Below are 25,303 nucleotides of genomic sequence, written 5' to 3' on the forward strand. Positions count from 1 at the left end.
ATTGTAGGTGAATATTTTCTTCTAGATTCGTAAAAAGTCTGTCTTGCTATCCTGCTTTTCATTTCTAATACCTATTTCATTACAAATTTCCTGTTTTATTTTTTATTTTCTTATTACTCATTTAAATAATTTAAAAAAAATATTAAAAATCAAATTTCTTACGGTTCTAGATAATTCTTAATAATTTATTTAATTATATTTTTACTGTACCCTTATCATCAGTACACGTATTCCTAGAAATACAAAAACAAGCTTTTATGCCAAAAGCTTATAAGTTTACGTTTATGATTATTACTTCTTGTAGCATCATCTGCGAAAACTTGCGTGGATCTGGTTTTTAAATTTATGAAGGTTTATAGTATCATAATACCGAATAAATATGATAACTATATATTCGTATATATTATATTTTTTTCTCGTGTCAGGATTATATTATATTATTATATTATATCTTGTTTATTTATTTCGATATATTAAGTAAATATTTCATTCAACAATTCAATATATTATTAAATTAAATTTATTATTAAAAATTATTAATTTTTAAATAAGTAATCAATAATAATAAAATTAGTATTATTATTAAGTAACAAACACGCATAACAGTAAGTGCTCATTTTCGAGTCAGCGACGGTGTGACTATAGTTAGTACTATAATATGATCAAATCCAAGCATAAATAAATATTTTTATTTTAAACTTAATATAATTAATGATTTTTCAAACAATTTTGTTTTATATTAATTGTCCATTAAATAAAATAAATAACTTAATTCAAGTAGGAACTCTTATTTGATTGCATTTTTTTTACTTTTGGACATTTTGAACGTGGTTTTTAAAATACTAGGATCAAAGTGGTTTAGCGGTGCAGCGTTATCTATGGTAGACTGCTCGTCATCGTCTAATTGGCCGATTATAGGAACTCGATCGGTCACATTCAATTGAGGGGCCACCAAATTCATGAAAAACTGAAAATAAAAAAGCCATTTTATTTTGAGTTACTCGTATTTGTACAGTTTTCAAGTATACTCGTAAACAGCTAAAATTGCGAATATATAATATCTTAATTGTTATTCCATGTTTGGAATGAAATAATCATGAAGGTAATTAATTATCGTAATATTTTTGTAGATGCTTCGAGTTTTCTTTATTATAGGTAGTTATTTAAAGAAAAACTTATGGTAAGCTTTGTGTTGAATTTTTTAACCTTAAAAATAAGTATTAAAAATTTTAAAAAATTTTCAACTACAAAATTACTTGCAAATTTGACATTTCGTAAAAAAAATTGAACTTTAAACGCTTAAAAAAAATGTGACTGATATTTTTGATTTTTTTTTTAACCACAATAATAACGACTTATAAGAAATCTTGTATTAAATTGTCAATGTTTTTAATAACGTTTCAAAAAAAAAAAAAAAAAATACTTGAAAAAAAAATATCGAAAATTTCATTTGTCTATAAATAGCTCAAAAAGCATCGATTTTTTTTTTAAAACTACTGGAAACTTCTTACTTTTGACCTATACAATGCACCAAAAATATTTAATTTTTCACCGGAAACTATCCAAGAAGTTAAAAGTTGAATTAATATCTCGACAAATTATGGTGTACACTGACACAAAAATAAAACAAAAGAAAAAACACATCATTGTAAAATTAATACATTCATCACTCCATTCAGAATCTAAAAAGATAAATAAGAAACATCTGTGAACGGTTGATAGCCATTTATAATAATTAATAGATTATTGTTAACCACTAAACTACTACTAATACGAGTGTATAATATGGTATATCTACAAAACTGTTATACTTTTTTTTTAATTTAAATTTAATAATATTTTTACGAAAGGCTAAATATTGAAAAAATTACGAGACACTAGGTACGAATTCCAAATTTGATGAACACAGAACATTTTTGAACGATACGTGAGGCAGTATCCCGACCTCTAGGCGGGCGTTGCAGTCGTTGTCCAATAGAACATCAGCCTGAATCTCGTGAATTCGTTTCAACTTAATTGTTTTTTTTTTTAGATTTAGTTTGCCGTGTAGATGTTTATAACATGATAATAATTGACAATTACTTACCTCACCGATGGACGTGAGTCCCATGTCGGTAAACTTGAGTTGCCAGTGGGGAAGGCCCATGTGGACCAGAGCCTTTCTGAAATAGTTGCTGAAGTTCGGGGCGAGCTTGTGCCAGCGGTATGTGGTGTCCAATAGCCAAATTGACGCGCTGCTGTTCTCTTCGCGTGGATGAACGTCCGACCGGTTCGCCGCCACACACCCCACCGGCTCCCGGCTATCCAAGTACACCAGGCACACATGGCCTACGTCCGAACTCGAGTCCAGTTCAAATATCTTCGAGTTATCCGTGAAGTCTGGCGTGTTCCTGTCGGACAGACGGTCCAGTAACTGCAGGTCACGCATCACGTTTACATTGACCGTGTCCGATTTGACGTCGCACAGCCGGACCAGGTCGGACAGCGGATTCACGGTGATGTTTCCAATGGGCAAATTGGACGCGCCACCAACAGCAGCAGCTGTCACATCAGACGTGATGCCTGGGTACATTAGATGTACTATTATTACAAATGTTACAAGATGAGTAGTAAACAGAGTCACTTGTTTTCGTTAGTTAAAGTTTATTTTAAAAAAGCCTTTTTTAAAAAGGTATAAAATAATATTATTAGAATATTATTCTACATTTAATTCTAAAATTCATAATATATTTTATACTTTTATTTAAAAAAATAACTATTCCTACAGCAAGAATTGTGTAAATATGATGTAATAAGTAATAACTTGATTTTCGTAGTGTAACTCAAAGATAACTTAAAAATAATATGGATGCATATTGTTTGCTATCCGTTGCTTGAATTAGTTATATATTAATCTAGTTGTTTATTTATTTATTTTTTTTTGGGGGGGGGGGGAGGGAAGTCCAGAAAACAACAAAATTGTCTTCATTGACCTGAATAATCTGATGCGTTTACATTGATTCCTAAGAATTACCGAATTTGTTCTCAGTTGGTTTAAAGGTACCTAACCTAACATACTAATTTGGTCCGAATGTTCAAATAAATTTCCTTTATAAACTACTAAAATCGAAATTACTTTCTCGACCAAAGTTGTACGATTGCTGAATATCAAGCCGTCAACGGTTTACTTCAGATTGTACAAAAACCAATACTAGAATATTAGATTACTAAAACTAGATAATGAGGCGTTTATTAATTAATTTTGTAAGCCCTAGAAGATTCTTCCTTACATTTATAAGTGCTAAAGAATATTATCACCTACCAGATACAAATATTAAAATTCCTACATTGACGTCCTCCGTAATCTTCGAAGGGCTCTTGAGGTCGTATATTCGTTCATTTTATCTAATACAACGTATAATAAAATTTTAAATAAAATACATTTTTCATGAAAAACACATATACAATATGCATGCACCTGCCTAGGTTGCAGCTGCCTATATACCAGTGTCTCCCATCTCGTGACCCATCATTAGGATAATGTGACACAAATTACGCACTTAAAATAGATGAATCCAAATAAAAACACTAATTTATCTCTTTAAAAATGTGTCTAGTTATTAACATAATATTGATAAGAAATATATTAGGTTATAACTTATAATTAATTATAGAAAGTATCATTGTTTATTTTCTTAGTTAAAAATTATATGTTCATTATTCATATTTCACAGACATTTCTAACTAAATTGATATTTTATTTTATTTTTAACAAGATACAGGCTGTAGCCGAAACAAATAGATATTAACAATAAATTAATGATAATAATAATTATAAATAATCTTAGTAAATTTTACGTTGAACGAATTAATAAAAGGATAATATTAAAGGTGGAGTTTTCATTAGAAATGCGCGTAAAAGAGTATATAGTTGAAGGAGTTTTTCTAATGGGAAGTAATGGACATTCAAAATGTATTTGAAGAAGTTAAGTAGAATTAGAGTGTTATTTACATTAAATGACATTTTAATAAATGAAATATTAGCGCTAATCTACAATCAGTAAGATTGGGTAAATTTAACGCAATACAAACAGGTAATCATGTGATGGAGTAAAAGTTCAGCAAATGATAAACATTTAAGTTGAACTCTTTCTACCTTTAAATCGTCTATAGATAACTGAATAACCTAAATAATAAATCTGTACTCTAAAATAGATCGGATTAAGGAACAAAAAAGAATCTTTAATGAACGGTCCAATTAGAATTCAGAAGATGCGTTTTTAAATGCAAGTACTTTTAGCGCCTTACTGCAAATCTCCAAAATATAAATCATAGGAGATACATTTAGGAGAAAATGAAAGCCTAGATTACGTAATTGGAAAGGCCGTACAAAAGTAAAACATTTTGATTTTGAAGAATTTAGAAATATTGAGTGACTGATTCAAGAATTCACCTTAACATGCTGACCGGTTAAGGTCTGATTGGAAAAAAGTAGCATCATTGTTATTGTGAATATGCATAGTTTAAGCACTACTAACAAACAGAGAAAACAATAAAGATGAAAGAATAGCACTTTGTAGCACACCAGATAATGGGCTAATGATGTTGGGTAACACTATCATGTAATCAAACAAATTATTTCCGATTTTTTAAATAGGATTATAACCAAGAAAGAATTACTTCACAAAATCCGGTGTTAGATAAAATCTTAATAAGAATATTATGGTTTATTTGGTAGAATGACTTAGTAAAATCTGTGTATATAGTATCAACTTGATCGTGCTGTACAATTGTACGAACGTCTTGAAAATAAATGAGTTGATAACCAGATTACACGTAACAGTTAATTGACCTGGTCGAAACCCATGAAGCTCCTCTATCAAAGATGAATTTACAGATAGCTGGATTGAAAGATTCAAATAGTTTTTGATGCTCGAAAATGATTGAAACTTGTAAGTGGAATGATAGTTCATAAGATACTTTGGAGGGTTTACCTGCTTTCAATAATATTGTATTAGAGCACTAGTTTTTACTATAAATGGGAAAATACTCTAATCAGGTGGTTTTGAAATGCCTGGTGATAAAAATAAAATTGGAGAGTTGGTCATATTAACATGAGAAAATTATACTTAAATTCATTGAAAAATGACATTACATTTAACTGAAAATTAAAAGTTGAAACGTAAAAAGAATACTTAAGATCATATTTTTAATAAATTTCTGGGAATGTGCACATCACTATATTGTATTTTAAAATCTTATATTAAAATCGACGATAATAGTAATAATAATATTAATATATTGAATTAAAATTTTTAATATTTTATTAGTTTAAGTTCATATTCCACAAATACTAAATTTTTCCGAGGCTTAGTTTAATAACCTATATAATACAGCAATGCTATCGATTAATATATACTGTAATAAATAATAATGTAACCCCCCCCCAAAAAAAAAAAAAAATTCTAATAGCGCCACTGGCGGGCAGGGCAATATTATGAATTAGTTTTAGATTACCTATAGAAACTATTACTTATTAGTTATTACGTATACGTGAAATTTTGAAATTTTAAACTATATATTTTAGGTAATACACATCGTGTTTCCATATGGCTATATTAGTATACTACTCATATATATTATCAGGGCGGCCAAATAGTTGATCGCGGACAATTTCAAAGTCTATTATACTATAATTAATTATATATTTCCTTATAATTATAGTTATTCAATAATAAAAAAAATTTTAATTTTCTATGGAAGTCGATTCTTAAAAGTGAAGTATATTTTTAGAAGATAGTGACCAAAAAAAGTTTGTCCACCCCTGCTATATATAATATAAAAATATGAATTTATCATATTAGAATGTTGTATATTATGTACTTACATAATATTATTAATACTTAATTAAGTACGCATTCAAGTAATAATTTTTCCAGCGAAATAAAAAAAAATTAAAAATACTCAACCATGAACCGTATTTAAGATTAAATACCTTCAACTCTATACGACCAAGTCAACTTGAATCCATCACAAGATAAGTAAAACGACTTGACGTCGTCTGGTAGTTGACACCCATTCCGTTGTTCCCATAGACTTATTTTTGCCTTATCGCACGGTAAACTCTGTTTGACCGTCAAGTTTCTCACGCCAGCAGTGTTCTCTGCAAAAAAAAAAAAACAAATTAAGTTTTAACCCTGCTGCAACAAACAAAATTCGTTTAATTGGCGATACTACATAATATAAGGCATATTATCAAATCACACATATTGTGGTAAATCACATATCTGACTACCAAAAATTAAATCTTGGTTTAGGTGCTCCAATGGATAACCAACAATTTGATACTATATAATTTTAAAGCTTAGAAAACATATTAGATAGGTACATTATTAAAATATTAAGTAATAGTACTTATTTAACTATTAGTATATTAGTTTTCATAAGTACTGCACAAGTCATGTAAAGTCAATTCAATTTTGTTTTATCTTCTATTGCCTACAAGGTATACACAAAAGGAAAAATTCGAGGGTACTTTATATCCCCGAAATTGATACAAACATACCCAAAATTCTATAATATGTACCTTATAATGGTACTCATCGTTAAAAATTGTTTTCAAACACTAAATACAATTTTATTTAAGTATTATTTATTTATCTAATAAAAGGAAAATTGTTTTAATTCCTAATAAAAAATATAAAAATTGATTTAATTATTATATGATAAAGCTTATATCGAAAATTAGGGGTTACATGACTTAACAATAACTTATTTAGGGGGTCTGTAACCCACTCAGGACTTTCTAATAGTTACGATACTGTTGTGCACGACCTGCGAATGCAGCCTGGACACGTCTATAGTATTAGCTATATTATTATGTCGTAGACATTAAGTGTCTATAAAACTAATTTTGTTTTTTAATGAAAATAATACTTTATAGTTCATTATAATAAGAAGTGATGTATAATTGACAAGACTTTATAGGTAGTACAAGTATAGTCGATATAAAATAAAAATTGTTATTATTAACTATGCACGGCTGCGATAGCAAACCTGTTTTGACTTATGATGCAATAATGTTGTTGTCACGCGAGGGGTGATGGTATGTAGACGCCGAGTATCGAAGGCTGCCGCTTTTTACAAGCGCAGTACATGTCAGACGTAATAATTAACCGTATTTTTACCGAAAAACATTGTTTCATACTTCAAGTAATATGGCTTATAGACGAGAATTACAGTAATAATACCTACTATGAAAATCAGAGGGAAAATTTTATTTTAAAATCTTAAAAGGCCCTATTTTTTGATATCGTATTCCGATCGTCTAATATTTCATGATAAATGAACAAGTTTTTTTTTACTTTAAGATTCTGAGCGGAGCGAAGAATGTATTGGTATTACAATGATGTATATTTCTTTTTTATTCTGTAAACACTTTTTCTCCCCCCGAACTTGCACAAAAGTACAAGTGTAGCATATTTCCTGAAGGCTGAAAGGTAATGTTTTTGAGCTGGTACTTTAAACGGGCGTCACCGTTTTCCGCCAAAATCGACCTTTCCGTTTACCGCCAAGTCCGTTTACCGCCAGTACAAAATTATATATTTCCTTTTACCGCCACCACAAATTTCAGTTTCAATATTTTGGTAACCCCTTGGTAATGATTTTTAAAACCTAACCAAACCGTTGATTGAAAGAATTAAAATATTATATTATATACCTACGTATATTTATCATGCAGATAACATTTTCACAATCATATTTTTTTCTCTATTAATACAAAAGAGAGGAAAGATTATGTTCAAAATTCAATTCAAATATCAAATTTTAAGAAGACAAATAAAAAACCAGAATTTAATTGACAAGTATGAAAGAGGAGAAATATGTCGATATACATTTGTAAAACAATTGCGTATAACTATGAGAAATAAATAAATAGTATAAATGTTTGACTGTGATATTTTATTTTACTATTTTACGTCGTAATATTGACTTTTTTGTAATATATTATACAATATTCTATATAATTTTAATTATAAGTATCACTTGAATGTTTTTTTTGTAAAATCATATATTTAATTAAAAATTGATTATTTTTGTTATTTTAAAAATCATTACCAAGGGGTTACCAAAATATAGAAACTGAAATTTGTGGTGGCGGTAAAAGGAAATATATATTTTTGTATTGGCGGTAAACGGACTTGGCGGTAAACGGAAAGGTCGATTTTGGCGGAAAAGTAGATCACCCCTTTAAACAGGTCATTTTTCGATTTTCGAAATTTTACTCGAAATAAAAGCAGTTAAAGGAGAAAAAATGTACAATTTCACGATTATGTAGGAAATATAAAATAATTACGGCTTTGTTTATCACCATAGAAACGAATAAAATTAAATAAAAAAGATCCCCTCGTCCGCTCAGAATCGTTTTTTATCGAATGCAATCATATTGCATTCAAATCGAATACCTACAGTAAAATTACAATATCCTGTCCGAGGACCGAAGGGACGATGAACAAACATCCACCACTGAAATGCGCTGACCTACTTTTTATTGTTTAATTATTTAACGAATTAATAAAAATATCAAAAATCGGATTTCTAATGATTCTAAATAAAATTGTCCTCTACATTTTTTATAATAAGTAGTTTAACTGCAGTTGAAGTACGAAACCATGTTCTTATAATTTATTTTTTTACTATTTCGCCCTTTTAAGACTTTAAAGTATAATTCAGAAATTGATATCTGATTATTTAACTTATTAACAATTAGTAAATAATATGTGCAATGTGTGTATAAAATACGCGTAAAAATCGATGGGTGTCGTACGTCCGAGCGGAGCTGCCGATATGAGAGCTAAAATATGAATAACAGTAAATTATATAACGAGCGAAAATTGTAGGTAGGTACCTATTTTAATATGTTTTTTTGGACTCTACTCACCGAGAACGGTCAACAGACCTAAGGTGACCTGGTCGTTGAACAAATCTGAAGTGACCAAATCCAGTTTATTATTATTGGCCATATCGTGGTCGAACTGCTGAGACGGCAACAACTTTCACAGCTTTACTGTAGGTACCAGCTACGCATAGACGTTTAGTTATTATCCGCTATGCGGGTTGTTAGGGCAACGAAAATATACTAATCGTTATCAACAACCCCAACCACACACAAAACCATTTAAACGTGATAAAAATCTATAACACTTTATTGTTAATATAATAGGTATTATGTGAGAAGAAACGATATAAAGGCAAAAAAAAAAAAAATACACGCTTGTGATGTTTTGGATAACCGCATCGTGTGAATTTATTATTTAAAACGTAGGTAGGTAGGTAGGTAGGTATATTAGACTGATGAGTGATGACAATAGTGTTATTATTCATAGCAAGTGATCCAAATCACATTTTTTATTTATTTTTTTTTTTTTTTATTATAAAAAATGGATATAAATTATACATACTACAGGAAATCTTCAGTTATCATGTAGGTACACAAGTCAAAACCGCAATTATGCATATTATCCACATTTTTAGGCAGTATAAATATAAAAATGAATAACAAAAAATTAAATTAAACAAGCTAGAAAACAATATTAAGTCCTATATCTAATTCATTGACATTATTGTCATGTTCAAGCATTTCTATGGTAACAAACACCATAAAGATAATAGCAGTTTACAAAGATGTTATGTTTATATCGAATATTATATGTAATTTACAACAAGAGTCCATTGTCGATCATCCAAACGACTGAGTTCATTTGACGCATGTTAAAATGATATGACACCATTTATAATATATATATGTATGTAATAAGTTTTTTTTTTTTTAATGCATATTATTGAGTAGGTAGTAAATACATATTAAAAAAACAAATTACAATGAAAATTGTATTTTAAAAACTTAAAATTCAAATAAACTAAATAATTTGAATGGTTTATGATATAATGTGGAAGCCACATTGTATGCTTACAATAATTCATTAATAAAATAATAATAGTTCATAATGGATCCCGGGTTCATCTTTAACATATTACGAGACATTGTTTATATTTATATTTAATATATATAAAAAAAAATTTATAATAATATTACATTGAATATGTAGTAAATACATTGTTAAAAAAACAGATTACAATGAAAATTGCATTTTCAAAACTTAAAATTCAAATAAACTAAATAATTTGTATGGTGTTTGGTATAATTAGGAAGCCACAATATAACATGCTTATAATAATTAATTAATAACATAATAGCTTATTATGAATCCCGGGTTCGTCTTTAACATATTATATACAGAATGTAAATACTATATAGCATATATGTATACAAATATACCATACAACACAGTGAAGGCAAGAATAGAAAAACATTACTAGTAATAAAACAATAAATAAATAAATAAAGAATTCAACCGATTTGCAGAACAAAATAGTTCAATGATATGATCATTATCTCATTTCAAAGTTTTATGGGCAAGTTTTTTGTTTTTTCTATCACATAAGCAGTAAAACGTTTCAAGAATTTTGGATATTCTCGTTTGTACACAGCCCTGAGAACGGAAGATGGTGCCCAACCGCCTGGATTCACTGTAAACAAAAAAAGTTTGCACAATTTTATAGCAATAGTATTCAATTTAATATTTGGTATTATGCTGTATTATGAATTAAAAATGACCGATTTAACTTTTCGGAATAATCAAGTTCAAGGCCTATGTATAATATATTATATATATATATAATATAAATATAATTGTATAAAACTAAAAATTATTTAAAAATAGATGAAAATACATTTCTTATTCTTATATTTCCAAAACAGAGTTAATTTTAGCATTGTATTAACTAAACAATAAAAATATACATATTATGTAAATGGAAATACTAAATAATACATAACATAACATTTGGAAATATATATTGACCATCAATAGCTGAAAATTGCCTTACAATATTGTTATCAAGATTCTTGGCTCACATTATTTTTTGATCAAATAATGTAAAAATATACTATTATATACTTTATTAAAAATAAGAAGTATAAGCAAGAATAATCAAAACTAACTCCTCCCAAATAAACCATATGTGTTCTGTACGCCTGCTATGTACTACTACCACACATAAGTTTTCCACTGAGTATATTATTTAATTTAAAACGTGTATTCTGACCAAACCGATATTATTGATTTAGAGGTAGATAATCAATCATAAGTTTCTTAATTATGATGACTTCTCTTAAAACTAATACCAATGAAAAATTTACTCAATAAATAAGTGATACTTAATTTAAATGTGGTTGATTTGATTTGATATACTTAACATTTAAAAGAAAATTTGAAAATTCCAAAAACAAAATACATTTTTATAGCCAAGACTTTCGAGTCAAAATTGTACTTTTAGACCTAAGCAATAATACTATTAATTACAATTCCACTGAAATCTATTGTATTTTAACTACAAAATTATTATAAAAATATTATGTTCTTACCAACAGCACAATAGGTAATTTTGCATGTAATATCATCTCGTTTTAACTCACGACCCTTTGCTGCAGGAGATATGATTGTTTGACCCATAAGAATAATAGTCAGATAAATACGAACTTGTTTACCTCCATTGGGCTGAAAATAAATAAAACATGAGTATTCAAAATTTCAATAACCTACTGAATGTCATGTTATTAAATTAAATTGTTTTCAAAAATATTATATTAAATTTAGTAATATAACAAGTTAATACTGATAAGAAAAAATATATTACATAGAAATGTGATACAAGAAACTTTTTAATAGCTTAATAACATACAGGGTGTGATGGCAATTCTACTGAACTGTTGACAGTTGCCCATATATGAGGGCTGTCTTCAGACTTATTCTCTTCATCAGGAACATGTGTAAGATGTGACCAAAACGTAGCATCACGTTGCGCTGCTGGCCAAATACGTTTGTGTATCTGATGGAATACTATTGTGTCTTCAGCAATTTTATCAACAACATTCATTGTTTCTAATGTACCTGGAGATTTTAGATAAAATATTTTAGTTTTAAAAATCTTACATTTTTAGTTGGTTAGAAAATGTATAAATTGAAATATTTTAATACCTTCCCAATCATATCTGTATTCAGGATAAAAAAAGTAATGACACAATTCTCGACCTGTGATTCCTTTCACTTGATGAGTTGCTTTCAGAGGATCGACAACTAATCCATCTTCTTCAACTTCTCTCCGATACATCTTCATTTCTCCATCTTCGACAAATAATTGCCAAGCTCCTTTGCCAAGACCCATGCGAGCTGATCTAATTTGTTCGGCAACTACCCGCTCAATCTTATTACATAAAATTATAGATTACCTTAATTGTACAATTAAATTTAAATTTAAAATTTAATACAAAAATAAATAAAATATACATTTATCAATGTATAAGTATAATATCAAAAATTGACATTACTTCAGGCCAATATGTATGTTTCAAAGAAGCATTTGTAGCAGCAGCTCTAATCAGTTCACCCCAATTGGTCTGAGTTGTTTGAGCATTATTTTTAGTGCATTGTAATAACTGATCTTTTCTTTGTTTGGCATCCTCAGCAGAGTTATCATTAGATGATTCAACAGCGTCATAAAATTCATCTTCAGCCAAAGTTGAATGTTCCTGTATAATGGAACAAAAAATGTATTATTGAGCTAAGAAAACAATAATTGCAAATTTGTAAACCAAAACATTCAAATAATATATGACAAAGCTTATATAATTTAATTGTGTAATAGATTCTTTTAATAAATTTTAATTTAAAATAAATCAGAAAAAAAAACAGTTTAAATTTAATGAAATAAAATAAGTTTATTAACTTTTTAAATATATAAATTATAATTTTTTTCTTAGGAAATTATAAACTAAAGTTGTTACATTATTTTTAATTTAATACTATATAATTAACAAAACATTATTATTAATACATTTTGTGTCAATCCATATAGTTTAACTGAATGAAACAGTATTGGTTTTACATGAGATTTATATATTTTTTGTCTAGATATTTTATAGTAGAAAAAATGCTCAAACTTTTGTTGCAAATACTCATTTTATTCTTAAATAAAAATTAATCTTAAACTATATTAAATATTTTAATTTATAATATTACCTTTTTAGAAATAGAACTCATTATGAACTTTACACAAAAACCGGCAACTTAAAAAAAATTAAATGGTTGAATTTAGTCTATAACAGTTAACGTTAAGTCTACGTTAGGTACTGATTATAAGTAATAACTAATGATTGACTAACTTATAGAAGAAGCAATTCATTTTTTTTTATCTTAACATTGTTCCATATCTACTTTTATCATATTTTGATAATACAATATTTGGACTATGACCAGTTCAATAAATATGACCCCGTTAAAATACAAGTTCATTATGAATAATTAATAATGGATTTATTTTTGTAAACATTATTTGTTATGGATAACTTTTTGAGAAATTTTTCTAAGCCTTATAATTATGATAACATGGAATTAATTTTCTGATACCCATTCATTACAATATATTATAATTTGAATAATTTTACTTATAATGCAATTATGTATGATTTATAAATAAATAGTGGAAAATCTAAACAGATAGGTAAGCAGCTAATTATACATACAGTTAAATCAGCTCCAGCAAGTACTTGGGCTCTTTCCTGATCTGTGAGCCCATCAACTAGAGATAATGTTCGCACTACTTCTTCTAAATCTTTCCGGTTGTTTATTTCTTTCTCCAACATAGATTCCCACGCTGTCTCTCTTTGATTCATAACCTGAACAAATAATTAGTTGATAAAAAATGAAATAGATATTTTATTTTTAACTTATTGCATACTTCAATACAATGTTTTAAAATTTCTAAAATTCCAGATGATGTTGCTTTAAATGCTACTGCTTCACCTTTAAAATCTAAAGCTTCACAAGTATATTTTTGATAGGCTTCATTTTTTGATACACCTTCTGAAAAAAAAAAAAACAATAAAAAATATTTATTTTTAAGTAGTATTAAGAACATAAATAAAATAAACATTTAAATTGATACATACAGTAGATATACGTGTACACATGAATAAGTATACTAACAAACTAATGAATATTGTTGCTAAATTTTCAAGTTGAATGAATAGAATATAAAGTTGGTACCAAATATAATGCACATGCCTAAACAAAATGGATTGTGTCTGTTTATGAGTTGAAACGTGTTATAAAATAAATTATAATAGGTACTATAAATTCTTTAAAGCAGTAAAACAATTTGTTTAGCTTTATTTCACCAATTATTCAAGCACTTTTTTATTTTCAAGAAATTCTAAAATTATTTTTTGATAATCGTTTTATTTTAATACTTTAAAATTAATACCTAATAAAACAATTTTATTCTATTACTAAAAGCAAAACATCTCAACAATTATATTTAAACGTTATTTCCTAATTTATATTTAATCAGTAGTTTTGTTTCATAATAATAACTCATTAATAATTGTAGTAATATCCATTGACCTATATTGTGTGGATTCTAACAATTTTTTTTTTTTTTTTAAATAATAATTTTAGTTTTGAACATATATAACAAAACATAATATTATAATTGTTTATCTTTATGTAACAATAATTTAATCAGTTGTTCTGCATGTGACTAATGACAATTGTATAATGTAGAAAGTATATAAAGTATATACAAAGTGGTTCTTTCATCATGAACTACCCATTATTTCAAAATTTATTAATATTTTTTAAATATATTTTTTTACATAATTTTCAATCTAAATAAAACATTTTTTATACAGTTTTTAACAAAATTATATTTTTATTGTATTTTTTAAGTTTTTTACTTTTTTGAATGACAACATATATTTTTAATTTATTATTCTGAAGCAGAATATGTTTTGGAATATTTTGATATATAAAATTTAAGATTCAAAAGTAATTTATAAGTTATAAGTATAAGTATAAATTATCAGTAAGTTTGGGTGAGCGGAGTATAGTACAAGATTCACGGCAAAATGCTGGTCTACAATTTTGCTTGTCTATATAAAATATTCAGCTTCAGAATATGAAATTAAAAATGTATGCTGGCTTTCAAAAAATAAAATATAAAATATAAGGATCAAAAGTATAAAAAATATAGTTGTTTTTTTTTTCTAAATGTTGTTTTATTTCGATTGAAAATTATATAAAAAATATATTTTCCATTGGTTACATAAATAAATAATTGTAATAAAAATGAACAAAATCTTAACAACAAAATACTTACTATTTACTTTTTAAATACTTCAATTATATATATATATATATGAAGTTAAATAAGAGATTAGGAGTTTTAAGTTAAATTCAATATATTCCATAATAATAAACAGTTAACGCATAATTAAAATATTGTAATATGTTTAAAATATCATGGCCAGCAGAACATGTATGGTAATAATTAGTTAAAAGTTTAAAAATGAATATATAAATACCTAATACACTATATTGTGTTAACTAATTAGTTCTTTATTTAAAATTTTAAATATAAACAATTAAGAGTAAAACCAAATATTTTTTTTGTTTTTATTTTTATTAGCTTTTAGTATAAACTATCATAGCTCTACAATTATTTAAACCAAATATTTTAAAAAACTAAAACATAAAACTAGTAGATTAAAAGTTAATTTCATAAGGAAATAATCATTAAATTATATTTATAAATATAACAAATAGGCCATTAAATTTAATGTTAAATTAAACCAACTATAAATAAATTAGATAACATTAATGTATTTAGATCATAATATTTCTAAAAACATAGTAATGGTGAGAATTATTAATTGTCTTACCTCAATTTGTGTGAAATAATTAGTAATAAAAGAATAAGAAAAAATTTCTAATAAACCGAATGACATATTAAATATCAGGTAAGTGCAATACTAACAAGAGTTTTTACCTACATAACCAAGGCTTAACCTATCTAATCTATTCATACTTCATTACACAAGTTCTCAGAAACTGAACAACCAAATTTCTTTCAAAGTAATAGTAGAATAATTAAAATAAAACATTTAAAAATAATCAATCATCATACATACTTACTTAATATGAAAATATTTAGTAATGTTTAACTGTTTTTATTTAACTTTAGTGTAACAATACCGTTGTATTTAAATTAATTTATGTTACTGAATAATTTATATATATATTTTTTTAAGGACATGTAAACAAACTATATTTGCATATTATCTAACATTATTACATAGCATAATGTTTCTATATGACAAATACTATTGTCTATTATTGTATTAGAGCTCAACATTTCTAACTTAAAAAGGTCACAAATAAAAATTTAACTGAAATATGTTGTTTGATAATAACTATTTAAAAGTACTATGTAGTATATATCATGAAAATAAATACCAGCAATAATACATAACAATATCATAAAGAATAAAATATAACTTATAAATACAGCTGAAAATGATGACAATATAATGTCTACATGAGTTAATAATTCTATAAAATTCTTTATTTTATGCAAAAGAATATAAAAGGAATATAGGTAATAGTATTCTTTTTAATGGGTTCTGCTATCTACAATAAGTGATTATTCATTTCAGGCATTATTGTTAGTGAAAAGTTTAAATGGTCCAATCATGTTAAACATATTACAACTCCAATTCAAAAACTATTTTATATTGTTAAGTCAACTAACAAATGTTAAAAATGGTTTATTTATCTCTTGCTAAATCTATAATTAGTTACGGTATAGAAGTTTGGGGTAAAACTTATAATATATATTTGACTAACTTTGAGGTTACTATAAAGTATAAACATATAAATTAAAATTATACTTAAGAAGCCAGGTCTTGCCCAACGAACAATTTATATAAGGATTTAATAGCTATTTATTATAAAAATGTAATTTTACATTTGTTAAAAATAGATGTTACTCTATTTATGTCATAACACAAATATAATAAATGTTAAAAAATTAAAAGTAATTTAAATATCATAAAAGTTAACAAATAATTTGGTAAAATGAACACAATTTAAGAATAAGAAAATGTTAATAAACTATTTTAAAAAGATAAAATTTTATATTCTCTCAGTATAATGTATTGATACTAATCTATATATTACAAATTATTAACAATTATACATATATATATATATTTTTTTTTATGTACCTATTACTTTTATATTTATTTTTCAGAAAATTGTGTCATCCATATTTAACTTATTTTTTTCGTCTTTATTTGAATTCCCTCACATTAAACACATGCTACATCATTAGAGAGGAGGTATTGTGTAGACTTCGTTTATGTTTTTTTATTATTAAATATTTTTAATTGATAAAATAAATATATAATTATTATTTAATTACAATTAAATAATCACATGTTTTAAATGTTGAGCAAAATAAGGAATATATTATTTTGTTTTAACAATAATATTTTTTTTTTAGTTAACTAGTTTTTGAATAAATTATAATATGGTCAAACTAATTTAAATCTGTAACATTTTAAAAGATCAAAAATCGAAGCATAAATGGTACTTTAAACTATTTAAATTATTTATTGTTTTTCTTGATAGATTATCAAAGAGTAAGTAAAAATGATTTATGAGCATCAATATTTTTGAAGAAGTAGAAGTTATCACTCTTTTAATTGAAAATGAATCCATTTTTTTTTTTTTAATTAGTAAATTTACTCAAATAATTACCATTAATTATAAATCTGTTATAAATTAAAATACTATAATAGCATTTTATTTTGTAATCAATATTGTTTATTATCGTTAGTAAAAAATAACTGAATTATTTTAAACTTTAATATATTTGAGAAATAATTTATTACTGTTTAATTTTAAACATCTGGATAGGTTTTTAAAAAATTTGGTATTTTATATCATGTATTCGATATAATATAATAAATATAGTGGCTATCATTATTAATGGTATACAAAGTCTACTCTTCAATTACCTTCTTTAAAAAATGTTAATTAAATATACCTACATACTACATTAGTAGATATGTACACATGAAAAATTAAAAAACATTTTACTATAAAAGTAAATAGGTAAGTGATGAAACAATTTATTGGTATACTTAAACCAAATATTTTTTTATTAACTATTAAGCATTTTTTGATTCATCATATTCAAAAATACCCGTCTTAATAAAAATATTTAACTTCTTTTTCAAAATGCTTGAATATTTAGTTAGCAACTTTTAAACACTATATTATTAAAGTTATATCAGAAATCGGGTTTTCATATTTTATGATACTATATTATAAAAATTATTTTAATCATTTAACATTATTTAAAAAAATAATAAATGAAACTCCAATAAGAAGATTAAGACAATAGGTTCCTATAAACACATTTACTTCCTTAATGGTTATTGCCTTACTCTAATTATACATACTTTATAACACTCATCAATTTTTATTATTTACAACAAATTAATATCTACATTATATAAGCTTCATGTTATCAGGTAGGTATATAATATATATTGCCACACTTTATAACTTATAAGACTTGTATTACATAGTACAGCATAAATTACTTTAGTTCTATGTTCATTCATTTAAATCAAAATATCAAAATACAGACAAGTATTATAACGTTTTAAGTTTAATGATTTAAAAACATAAAATACTATTACTTTATATGATAAAATTTGACAATTTTATATATATATATGAGTATGAATTAATTTAAATTTACAAAGTATACCTTGACAAAAAATATAGGTAGACTTATAATTTAAACTTAATTTAAATTTATATTACTTTGTCCTCCTAACCCTATTAATTAAATAGGTAGGTGATTTATACATATTTTTAAATTATCAATAATTCAAACATCAAAGTTCTGATATATTAGACATCTGATAAGTGATTAAACGAATAATGAGTATTTGATAAAATTAAAATTGTGATAACATTTTTAAAATCAATATAAATATATAACAAATATAATCTGTAACGTAATAATGATGGCATAACGATTCATATTATATTTTCCTACTAGTGGGGAAATATATTTTATATCAAGCAGTTGTAGAGGATTTAGTTAAAGCTTTAGTTTTATCACATTAAAATTATCTTACTGAATGTAGTACAGATTATGAGCGGGTAGAATGCATACTCTACTAATTCTAAAATGTAGCATACATGTCATATTAGTCAACTGTACATGGGTGAGTATCCAATAATAAGTTATCTTACTTTATTATTACTCTTGGAATTCAATATACTTATAAATTAAAAAAAAAAATGTAAATAAATATTTTTTTCATTTTTATACTTAAAAATTGATTTCAGAATTTGTTACTACAAAAATTTGGATAAGTGAGTATGCAAAACAAATCAATTAAACAAAACATTGAATTAAAGAAATCTTATAGAAAAGCAACTCTGCAATTTCTGTAATTTAATATTTAATATTTGCTAACCATCACCTAATTAAATAAAGATATTAGTTTTGAATCGCATTGAAAATAATATGGTACCTATAACCAGTATAACCAATAACAAATTTCTCAAGTACAATTTAGTAGTTTTTAAAAATATTATATTATCAACCATCATGGTTTTTATAATAATTTTAATAAGTTATTTTAGTATGAATAAAATCTTTAAATAACTTTTATCAATATTTTTGAAACACCAATGTTTATAAGAAAAAAAATACTATTTAATGTAGTTAGTTAAAAAGACAAAAATTGTTTTATGTATAAAACTACTTAGCACACTCTGTATACTGTTAACTTAATTATTATCAAATGATAAATAAATAACACATGCCTAGGACACCTTATCAGCTATTAAAGAGAATTAGTATTAATTTATTTCATATTCCTCATGGTATTCACATAAGTGCATCATAGCTAAATTTGGTCCAACAAAAGGGGTCCACCAACTAAAATGGTTGGGAACCATTGGCTTAAATCAATATAATAGATAGATTAATTTTGAAAAAATATGTAACAACTAATACACTTCTCAGCAGATATCAAGCATAGAAACATAATATGATAAATTGGTAAGATAATAAATTGGTATTGCTTGATAGCTACCAACAATATCTAGTTATTATAAAAGGTTCTTATCCTTTTAGTATATTAAGAAGTTTAATTATATTTACGTTTATTATTTGTAATTTATAGTTACTAACCATAGTATATTATTAAATATATAAATTACAATATTACATCTATTTAGTTGATAAGACACCCAACACTTGAAAATTAAAATAACTTTGCTTGTTTTATTAATTTAATACATAATTAAAAAGATATTAATAAGTATAGTATTGGAATTAAAAAAAAGATTTTATGTTTTAATATGTCATTATATTTTTGTCAAGATAAATAAGCTCAATAAATGTAACTTAGCCCTATTAATTATTGATTACTAATTATTAATTAATATTTATTCAATGTAGACTACAATTATCTACTGTTGATTTCTATATTTAATTTATTCAACTATTAATTAATATTTTGAATTTATTATTAAGGTTTATCGCCTACCTAGACAAAGAAGTAATTTAAATAAATGATGAAACAAAAATTAAAATTAGATACGTTGAAACATTAAGCAAACAAATAATTTCAATATAATATACTCAATTAAATGATTCTAAGGAGTAACAAAACTATTTAATTTTTTTACAGAATATGCAAATTGTTGTATAAAGCATCAATAATATTAAATAAATAAAAGTAAATTAAATTTTATTGAATTTTTAATTTTCAATATTAAATATAGCTTGGTTCAAACTATTAAACAAGCTTGATTTCTATTTTTTAATAATTATTTAATATTATAAAACACAATTAAATTTATTGATATTATTGATATTAATAACAAGTATATTTTTGTAATTAAAAATAAGATTAGTTTAGTTAGTTTATTCAAAGTTTTAAAAATATTAATTAAATCATTATCATAGCAAAATATAGTGAGATGCTGTTCTCTGATAGTTATTTTTTGATGTTCCTCAGAGGACTTCCACATATCTCTTACATTATTTGTGCCTTCGAACATTTTGAACATGACCATTCATTATTAAGTACATTAATTAATGGGTAGATTTCAAATTACTCAACTTTATATAGAGTCGATAAAGTTAAGAAATATTCTATAGATAGTCTGAAAGTAAAATATAACTTAAGAAAACTATAAGAAATGTATATTTTACTATAAAACTGTTTTGGATTATATGGATAGACCATTTGATAAACTTTATAATTTACTAGCTTTTTTAATTACTAAAAATTGTTATCTAGAATCTTACTTTAAAACAAAAACCTCATATTCCTAATAGATATTAATAACTAATAACTATTTGACAAATATTTTTCTATTTTTTTAAAACATTCATAGATATATGTAGACAGTACCTACCATTGAAACTTATGAATTACATTATTAAATATATAACTATTATATTATCACCATTTTATTATACTTCTACTTTAATAAGTATTTAAAAATTATGTACTTATTAATTAATTATTGTTCAAATTTGATTCATTTTAACATAAAACAACATTATAACAAAGCATAGTTAATAAAACAGGTATTTTATTTTTAGGTAAGTATTTCAATTATCTATCCTATTTAATATTTAATTAAATAATATTCAATATAAAAAAAAATAATAGAAGTATTATTTATAATAATACTAAGATAGTAGTAATTTAAATTTTAAATAGATAATTTATAAATAAAATAATTACCATTTGAAGAGGCAAATTCTGCTAAACATGTATCAAAATACATTTGAAGTCGATCAATCTGGTTGATAAGAATACCTCTAAATGCTACAAGTTCATTGAGTTTATCTTGTAAACCCTTATTTTTTTTAAACACCGGTGACATGGTTGACATATTACTCGATAATATAGAAAGTGAACTGCCATTGCGTTTCAGGTTATTTTCACTGCCGTATCCAGATTCAGCTTTTAGTGAATCTATGACATCGATCCAATGATTTTTAGTTGCTGATGAGTCAGCACGCAAATACCAAGCACAATCGTTTAGCGACACATCAAAACGGCAATCGTCTACTTCGTGCACCTATAAAATTAAACTACTGTATAATTGCAAAAAAAAAAAAAACATATAACCTAACACTATTTACTATCAATTATCATACCTTGACAGTTGCTTTTAATAGACTTATTGCACCGCGACATCCACACTCAGTTTCCGATTGTGATTTGAAGTACAACAAAGTGCCGTTTTTCAATACGAAATATCGTTTTTGCCAGCCGTGTAAAAAGTTGGTCCACTTATTCAAATACCCTTGCAGTTCAATTCTGACTCTATCTTGGGTGTCCTCGTCGTCTTCGTTGATCTGGGCTATCGGACACTCTGCCATTACAATGGCTCAATTTACTTTAAACGTCGCTATAAGTACATTTTCTACACGTATAACATTTATCTGTTATATTATTGACGTCCGACGTTCAATAATATCATTAATTGAACACAACCACGCCTATATAATGATTGAATTGTATAATAGTCCATTAAAATCACTTAAACACTGTAATAAAGCGTACTTTTGGTAATTGAAAATAATATTATTATTGAATTCTTTATCAATCTTATCACTACGGTGAGAATTTTCGATAATAATATTTTGTTCCAATCAGGGGCTGTTACAGTGCATCCGTAATAGACAGCGAAATATGACCGTGTACAAATCGTCCAACGTCGCTCCACAGAAGTAATTAATTAGGTAAGCTAATAGTTAAATCTTTAATTTATTTTGTGGTTGCTCAATGTCTATCATAGACTCAGGATACTCTATTACCGCCTTATAAAATACTTGAGTTAAAGTATTTCATGGAGATAGATAAACAAAACACTGGAACCCACTTTTACAAAAATATATATTGTTCGTGACTTGATGACACGAAAACCAACCACGTCTTGAACTTCCCACCACTAAAGACAAAAAAAAAAAAAAAATATTATAGCTGCTAACTTGCAAACGTATTAATATAGTGAATATGGTTTTCTGTTTTAAACAGAAAAAAATAATAAAATATATACTATGTACGTGAGTCGTGCTCAGTGCCGTAATTACATTCCGTGGCGCTCTTGTCAAATTTCATTTTTTGACGCTTATTTTCGTTTCATTTTATGGTAATAATTTTTATAATATTATTATCTATCAAGGGCGTATTTCTGGGGGGGGGCGATGGGGCGATCGCCCCCCCCCCCCTAGAGCCTCTGTTTTTATTTCTATTTAATAGTACCTACTTTAATATTTTCGTAATTATATGTAATTATGATACAAAAAGTTTTTTTTTTAAATTGTATCAATAAGTCGCCCCCCCCCTTGAAAATAGGGCCAGAGACGCCCTTGTTATCTATATTACATTCTTACCTGTTAATTAATATACTGCTATATTTTTAAAATTATTGAGTTATTATAGTTACCTAATGGCTGATGAGTTATAATAGCTGTTACATAACTGTACGTTTCATATACGCAAAAATAAAATATGTATCATTAGGTACATACAAGTAGGTATTTGTATTCTAAATAGTATAAATGTAAAAGTAGTACACTAATAAATATAAATTTCAATCCAGCATGCAATTTGTGTACATTACAAATTTACACTTCATTTTAATAACATTTTAAATAATTTGTAAGAAAAATACATTTTATACAAAACACCAATTTGATTTAACTCAAATGCGCCCCTTACTTATCAGCACCCTTGGCAACCACCCATTTCACTAACCTCTAGTTACGGCACGACTTGAGCTTACTATTTAATTTTAAACATAAACAATAATATTATAATTCAATTTTTATAGAAATATAATATAAATAATTCCTTCAGTAATCTTCAAAAATAAAAGTTAATTAATTTTTATTATAATAATAATTTATTATTTTACAGACATTAAAGAATACAATATTGCAATCTACTATCTATTGTAAATTATAATAGTAAGTAAATACACTAAAATTTAAAATAAAAATTGACGTATCTACCTACTGTGATTAAAGTATTATTAAATGTAACTATGTAAGTATTTAATTTAAAATATAATATAGATAAATTATTTTCACTAAATAATAAATATATATGCTAATGAATACATATACACAGTACACACAGGTATGTGGAAAATGGAAAACAAATTCAAATTCAACACAAAACAAAAATAACCAAAAGTAGGTACATAATCACGATTTTCACACGCCATAAATTAATTTTACCATAGCGTTTTGGAATTTTATACGAGTATTAAATAAAAACCAATTAAATTACTCAATCCCAATGAAAACATTTATTTGTTATAACTTATAATAGCATAGGTATTAACATTTCATAAATTAACCAATATATACTACTTTGGTGACTATGCATAAAATATATTATTATAATTTATAACAATAATCATCTAATATAATTAGTACCTATGTTTTTGTTTTGTGCGTCAGAAGTGTAAAGTTTGTTACAAATCAAACAAACAATCTTAAAAAATAATATGAAAACGTAACGATTTCGAATTATGGTAGACGATTGTATGTGGTATACGTTATGTACGAGGCGGTTATCTTAAAACTAACCTTCGATGTGTTACAATTCATTAAGTACTTCATTAACATTTTCTGAATGTCATAATCATTAGTTACATTATTATCTTATAATAATCAAAGTTTCAACCATTTTCGTTCAGTGTTGTTCTATTAGTTGCTGTAACAACATGAAAAATACAATTTTATCTAACATCGCCTATGAGGTGCGAAGTATAATTCGTTTTTTGAGAACCGAAGAAAATGGCACAGCTTAAATGCATCGTACAGGATATGTTATTTACAGTAATATAGAGATGAGTGATGATTCGGTACGTGATTGGTGTAGAGTGTAGACAATTTAAAAAATAGATGCATATAGATGTGCATAACGAAGAGGGCCAAGGGTGCAAATCGATCATAACCGAAGATGTAAATGACAAATATATTTGCAAAATCAGCCGTTTTACGATTTTAGATAATATTTTAAATTTCTCATCATTGTATTTTCGTAAATAGCTCACAAATTACGACGAAGTTTAACTGCACCATTTCCTCAGGTCCAGTTAAACTTCATCGTCAGTTAGGTTACCAATCACGTACATAGAACACAATTTTTTTTTATTAACATTTGAAGTTCAAATATTAACAAAAAATCATGAACATTTGCAAATTATTTTGTAGATCAAATTTATAAAAAAAATTTGTATATAAGTAGCTAAGAGTTGAAAATTTAATAGGTATCTATAAGATTTTCTAT

At 25.6% G+C, this 25,303-nt stretch overlaps 2 protein-coding genes across 3 annotated transcripts; both read right to left on the bottom strand.

Annotated features, from left to right (window-relative positions):
• Positions 1-675: 675 nt before the first annotated feature.
• LOC126554663 (tubulin polyglutamylase complex subunit 2-like) lies at positions 676-9,992 on the bottom strand. 2 transcript variants are annotated; one of them, XM_050209724.1, is made up of 5 exons: positions 9,441-9,992; positions 8,921-9,174; positions 5,975-6,142; positions 2,087-2,562; positions 676-967 (listed from the first exon to the last, which is right to left on the bottom strand). In XM_050209724.1, the coding sequence occupies exons 2-5, from the start codon at positions 9,000-9,002 to the stop codon at positions 788-790; spliced, it is 906 nt and encodes a 301-aa protein (XP_050065681.1). In that variant the 5' UTR covers positions 9,003-9,174; positions 9,441-9,992; the 3' UTR covers positions 676-787. The 2 variants fall into 2 exon arrangements, with proteins under 2 accessions (XP_050065681.1, XP_050065677.1); XM_050209720.1 differs by having other exon boundaries at positions 2,087-2,580.
• A 359-nt stretch (positions 9,993-10,351) lies between these two features.
• On the bottom strand, positions 10,352-22,550 carry LOC114126877 (ceramide transfer protein). The gene is made up of 9 exons (XM_027990920.2): positions 22,153-22,550; positions 21,734-22,073; positions 13,840-13,964; positions 13,625-13,777; positions 12,431-12,631; positions 12,081-12,306; positions 11,785-11,993; positions 11,468-11,600; positions 10,352-10,569 (listed from the first exon to the last, which is right to left on the bottom strand). Exons 1-9 carry the CDS (start codon positions 22,375-22,377, stop codon positions 10,442-10,444), a joined length of 1,740 nt encoding a protein of 579 aa, XP_027846721.1. The 5' UTR covers positions 22,378-22,550; the 3' UTR covers positions 10,352-10,441.
• Between the last annotated feature and the right edge of the window lie 2,753 nt (positions 22,551-25,303).

This window comes from Aphis gossypii, chromosome 1 (assembly GCF_020184175.1).
Source record: "Aphis gossypii isolate Hap1 chromosome 1, ASM2018417v2, whole genome shotgun sequence".
Lineage (NCBI taxonomy): Eukaryota > Metazoa > Arthropoda > Insecta > Hemiptera > Aphididae > Aphis > Aphis gossypii.